This window comes from Caenorhabditis briggsae (genome assembly GCF_000004555.2).
Source record: "Caenorhabditis briggsae complete genome, chrII, whole genome shotgun sequence".
In the NCBI taxonomy this organism is placed as follows: Eukaryota; Metazoa; Nematoda; class Chromadorea; order Rhabditida; family Rhabditidae; genus Caenorhabditis; species Caenorhabditis briggsae.
Window position 1 is genome coordinate 2,649,773 of NC_013486.2, and position 6,335 is coordinate 2,656,107.

Below are 6,335 nucleotides of genomic sequence, written 5' to 3' on the forward strand. Positions count from 1 at the left end.
TCCTGACGATTCCGGCGGTTTTCGGAAAAGATGTCCAGTGTCCGGAAGGATTCCATCATTTCAAACGTACGCCAACAGCAAAGAATAACCATACCAAGGATTGGTGTTTGGGAGTGAGTCGTTGAGATACGCGGTTATGAAAGTTTGTGCTGCTATTTTTTGGAGCTCGTACTCGGCTCAAATTCAAGTTTTTAGAAATAAGAAAATCGTTCCAGAATGCTTTGTTCTCGAGGTTGTAACTCGGTTTGAATTCAACCGTTTTAAACTTTGAAAACAATTTCAAAATTTTCAAGTTCAATTATCTTTCTCCTATTTCAGATCTTCCCAGCCGACCGACTTGACGAACGTGATCGTGCCCGATCAGTTTGTGCCAACAACAACGCCACGTTGAGTCTTCCGGAAAACCAGAAGGAGTCAGATTTTATAGCGGCCTTTTCCACCAAACACAACATCTCCGAAACGCATGCAGCCGACGGACAAACGTCTCCGAGATGTGCAGCTCGTGTGTATAAGGCTATGAAGGAAAACAGAGATTTCAACTCGTCAGCTGTCAAAGGAGAGTGTAACTTGAATAATAGGGTTAGTCGGTATAGTTGATCACTGTAAATTTTCAATTAGTTTAGTACTTCCTCTTCGACAATGCCAACACTGATCCAGCGTTCGTCTTTGCCAAATTTTCTTACCCTCCTCCAAACCAATTTGGTTCGTTTTGGTCAGCGAATGAACCCAAGTAAGTTTTAGAAATGACTTGAGCTGATCTAATTGAGTTTGATTGTTTTCTCAAAACAAGCCCATTACAATAACGCTCATTAGATGAAGTCAAATTTTCAGAGTCTACCACTTTGCGGCATGCTTAGCTTACAGCCCTCAATTTAATCCGACAAATGCCACTAATCCAGGCTATGCAAACACTTCATACTGTGTTGGAAGACCCATTGGCAAAGTGGACAGTGAACATGACTTTGCATCAGGTCAACAGGAAATTAAATCCGTGATTTGCGGACGACATCCGTTGTGATTTTTTTTGGGGTTTCATGGAGCTATATCTTTTTTGCTTGAATAAATAATCTAATCAATGAAAGTTATCATCATTTTTTTGGTTACAGTATTTTGGATACCTAAAGTGTATCTCGGGACCAACTATAACCGGATTCAGAAGGACTCCTAGAGACCACACAAACAAATAGAAGTGCTGTCTCTAATTGAAAGGCCTCTCTATTTGAAGTACCCCTTCCAATCGAAGTACCTCTTTGCTGAATTACGGTGGCCGATTTGGAGCCACTCTTCTGGTGTTCAAATCGGTGGAGCGCGGTTCATTTGGTTACTGTATCTGTCGCAGCTCTGTGTTTGATAGACGAGCGTGTTTCTTGAGTAGGCCGATAGCAACTAGTCTAATCCTAACATTTCGGTTAATATTGAAAAGGGCAAGGTAGAATTCGGGGGATTTGGAGTTAAAGGATTTGAGGAGTTGTTTACACCGGAGAAGGGCAAGGGAGGAGACACGATTAATATGATCTGAGAATTTGAGGTTGGAATCTGTTAATAAACCCAGATCACGGATGGGGGAGGATGATGTAATGGAGAGGCCATCAATTGCATAGGGATGAGAGGGGTTGTTTGGGCCAAGCCGGAGAAGAGCAGTTTTGGCAAGAGCCAGAGGAAGAAGGTTAGATTTGGCCCAGGCACCAATATGGTCAATACCTGATTGAATGGAGGACGGATCGTTGGAGAATATTTTGATATCGTCAGCAAAACAGGAAAAATGTAAGTTGGAGGGAAGGGAAAGGAGAAGATCGTTAATAAATATGATGAAGAGTAGGGGACCGGCTACAGTCCCTTGAACACCAAAATTTGCCAATTTGGCTAAGAGGAGGGCATGAGATACTTGATCGAAAGCCTTGCAAAAATCAAAATATACAACGTCTAGGGTTTTATGACGGGCCAGAATCATCTTATAACTGGAAATAGAGTGTATTAGGGAGTTTGTACAGGAACGGTATGCTATGAAGCCATTTTGATAGGGGCTGAATTTGTGGGCGAGATAATTTTCGGGTAGGGTGGGACTGCCTTTTTTGGGAATAGGAACAACAATTGCAAGTTTCCAGGCAAGAGGAACATGGGACTTGGAATAAGATTCATGGAAAATGATGGAGAGGGGAAGAGCTAGTAAGGTGGAGCATTTTTTAATAACAAAGTAGTTTACGGGGTGGAGTGAGAAACCACGGCGGGGTGGTAACTTGGACAAAACAGATTCAATGACCCAGGGGGCAAAGAGATCAGGGTCAGGTAGGTTAATTGAGCTAGTACTATGAGTATACCAAAACCAAAGTTAAAATCCAAAAATAACGGTAAAATTCAAAAATGACATAAAAACAAAATGGAAAAAAGATAAATACAAAAGTCTCGTCGTTTGAAAAAAATCCCCATCATCATAACCACAAAAAATATGTATTGATACACAACTTTTTTTTGGTAATACCCGATTTGAGGAGTAACAAGGACCGGATTTTTTTCGGTGATGAATACCGATTAACTTTTTATGGTTGGCAGATTTTTTCTGCCTATGGGTATAGAGACATGTTTATAGGATATCGGTAGTGCATGAAAAAAAACGTCACAAAAAAGGGGAGAAAACCTTGGGGTAAAAAAAAGAGGGGTGGCCTAGGTTGTGGGCCAAAGAGAATCCATGTTTCAATAACATTTATTTCGTTTCCTGTAAAAGATATCAAAAATGTTTGAACTAATAAAATGTTACTGATATCATGATGAACACTTTATTAGTTGACCACTTTTCCAAATCTTACACAGGAAACGAGATAAATTGGATGTAAGTTAGCAAAATTTCAAAAATAGAATTTTATGAATTTTCGGTTTTTGACACGAGGAAAAAACTATTTTTACTATTAACAATCACCAAATTTTGTGCGTGAGTGTGTCCGTTTGTTCCCGTATCACCTTCCCTAACGAAGTCCAGAATGAACCAAATTTTCCCAAATTTTCACAGATTACCCGAAATAGCAGCGAGATGATGCCCGAGTATTTTATACTTCTAAATTTTGTGTCTGACGTCTTCTGGAGACGTTCTTCAATTTCTACAATGCAAATTTTTAGAAAAATATTGAAGAAATATTCACGTCATTCCCGTCTAACCGCCCAAATTTTTTTCTTATCCCCGCTATATTTGAGAGAAAGGATTTTTGTGGAAATATTCTTTTAGTATGGCTTTTAAAGATTTGAAAGGAAGAAAAAATTCTGAAACAGTGGAAAAGAAAGAAAATAAAAGGAAAATAAAAGGAAAGAAACGGAATGCGAGGGAAAATAACAGCGCCCTTTCTGATCACTCGATTTTTCAGAATTCAGAATAATTTTTAAATTTTCCGAACTTAATTTCATAATTTTCAAATTTCGGAATATATAAATTTCTGAGATCTTATTCACCGAATTTGCCAAAAAATTTCAGAGTTTCAGATTTTCCAACTTTTCAGGTTTTCAATTTTCGAAATTTAGAGTTTTCGAATTCGGAAATCTACATTTCCGATTTTCCGAAGTTACAAAAACTTTTCGACGAGACTGTGTTTCGAAAAGTTGAATTTTTGAATTTCTAATTTTTCAGGTTCTCAAATTCTTGATTTTAAACTTTTTCGAAATTCTATAAATTTTGCAAACAGGGCCGTTTCAGGCCAGCCCCTTTAGTAAGTATGCAAAAATCTGAATTTTCCGATTCCTTAAAATCTGATATACCAAAATTTGGGTATTTGAGACATACAGATTGAAACACTTTTCTAGATTTCAAAATTAATGTTTTCCTACATCTGATTTTTTAAAATTTACTAATCTCTGAACTTGCGAGTGTCTTACTTTTTCAATTTCCGGATTTCCTTACTTCCGACTTTCCGAATTCTAAAAATTCTAAATAACCAAAATATCGAATTTCGAAATTTCCTAACAGACCATGAAAAAATAGTCCCTGGAAAAATGACAAACCTGTCTATAAGACAACGGGTACTGTAAGCGGGAGCTAGGAGGCTCAGCCCGGAGGGGCGCAAACCGACTGTTTTTCAAAAATTCGAAAATTTCGAAATTTAGAATTTTCGGAGACCAGAAAGTTTAGTAAACCTGACATTAGTTATCCAAAATTTGAAACTTCAGGAAACCGGGAGTTCACATACTCCGGATTTCAGAACATAAAAAATCTTTTTTCAGTAGTTTAGAAATTTTGGAAATTTGGGAAATCAAATATTCCTCGAAGAAAATTGATAGTATGCAAAACTTTCACAAATTTTGGTGAATTCGGAAACTCGAAAATTTTAAATTAGAAATGCAATTGTACGATACAGAAAGCGGAAGCCAGGAGGTTGAGCCCCCGACAGGGGGCGTAAACCGACTGGTTGGAATACAGTTAAAGGAACAGTCCATCTTTACAAAAAAAATGAGAAAAAAGTGGGAAAATGAGAATAATGGAAGTGTGAAAACTGGTTCGAGTGGCGGGATCGGATACTAGAGGAGAACACTTCTGAGGAAAATTTGTATAGAAGAATACGATGCATTTATTGACTTTTTATTGACAAGTACATGAATGAAAAGGAATAGTTCTAGAACTATTTTAATGTTAAAATTGCAAAACGAATAAATTCAGAAATTCAGAAATTCGGAAGTCCCGAAAACTCGAAAAATTCGGAAATCCCGAAAACTCGAAGAATTCAGAAATTTAGAAATTCAGAAATTCAAAAATTCAGAACGTCAGAAATTCAGAAATTCAGAGATTCAGAAATTTAGAAATTCAGAAATTCAGAAATTCAGAACGTCAGAAATTCAGAAATTCAGAAATTCAGAGATTCAGAAATTTAGAAATTTAGAAATTCAGAAATTCAGAAAACTCGAAGAATTCGGAAATCCCGAAAACTCGAAGAATTCAAAAATTCAGAAATTCAGAAATTCAGAAATTCGGAAATCCCGAAAACTCGAAGCATTCGGAAATCCCGAAAACTCGAAGAATTCAGAAATTTAGAAATTCAGAAATTCAGAAATTCAGAAATTTCAAAATTTCGAAAATTTAAAGCTGTCCCATGATTTTACGCTGATTTTGTGTTCTTTCAAACTTGCCGAACGTAGAAAAAAAGAACTTTTTTGCTATAAAATTTTATGACAAACAGATGCTCTCCACTGACGTCAATGAGTTTAACATTTTTCAGAAAAAAAGATAATAAAAAGAAGAAGAAAGAGGAATTAAAAAAAGCAAGATCCTGAGAAGTCAGAAATTCAGAAAAAATCCAAAATTTTCAAGTTTAAGACCCTTTAACTACTTCCAATAAACAACATATTTAACTACCTAATACCTACAATAATCAAAAAAAAAACTCTAAAAATTTCCATTCCAAAAAATAAGAATTTTCCAGAATCATCAAAAATCGTTCTGAACAAAATGCAAAAAAGTTGTTGTCCGGGTGTGGAATCGGATGAATAGGACAACCACTCACAGGACACAGTCAGGATTACATTTTTCTCTGCGTCTCTCGCTTTTCCACACACTCTCGCCCAAATCCATGAACTATCGGAAAATCGGTGGTCACCCAAACACCCCACTCATAGGCAATTAGAACCGAATGACGGAGGCAGAAAAAAAAGAGAACGAGAAACTTTTTTTTTGGTTTTCTGATGTAGATGTGTCAATTGAGAACTACTGACTACTGACTTAATGGGTTCCAGTTATATGTATTGTTATTACTGTAGGTGGAGAGAGAGAGAGAAAGAGAGGAGGAGAGAGAGAGAACAGATTTCCAGGAGGAGCTAATTGATGGGTGATGATTAAATATGACTCATGGGGTAAAAGACAAATGGATGGTCAAAATCAAAAGAATCCGGAAATGACAGTCGCTTAACATTCGCTGTTAGGGATTGGGTTTTTGCCTCTTTTCTAGTTTAGAGGCCCCAAAAAAGTTTACAGGTCCAAAAAAAATTAGAGGTCCCAAAATAAAATAGAGGTCCCAAAAAGTTAGAGGTCCCAAAAAAGTTTAGAGGTCCCAAGAAAAAATAGATGTCCAAAATTTGAAAAACGCACAGATATTGGAATAATGTACTCCTAACAATTTAACTTCCAATTCTCTTGCATCTTGCTGATGAACCACAATTTACATATGAGGAAAATTTCGGCAATACAGTAATGACTCCATGATTATGATGTCTCTCAGGCTTAGATGATTGTCAGAAAATATGCATTCCTAAGCCTATTAGAAGTATAAACTATATCATCAATGATTATTTTGCTATAAGACCTCAAAACATTATTTCTTATCAATTCACATTCTAGTACATTATTCCAGCATTGGGCATTTTTA

General features: G+C 36.6%; 1 protein-coding gene across 1 annotated transcript; it reads left to right on the forward strand.

Moving 5' to 3' along the window:
* Positions 1-30: 30 nt before the first annotated feature.
* CBG13463 lies at positions 31-1,018 on the forward strand (the record flags this gene model as incomplete). The annotated part of the gene is made up of 4 exons (XM_045241820.1): positions 31-66; positions 319-579; positions 624-730; positions 832-1,018. The coding sequence occupies 4 exons, from the start codon at positions 31-33 to the stop codon at positions 1,016-1,018; spliced, it is 591 nt and encodes a 196-aa protein (XP_045095135.1).
* Positions 1,019-6,335: the final 5,317 nt, after the last annotated feature.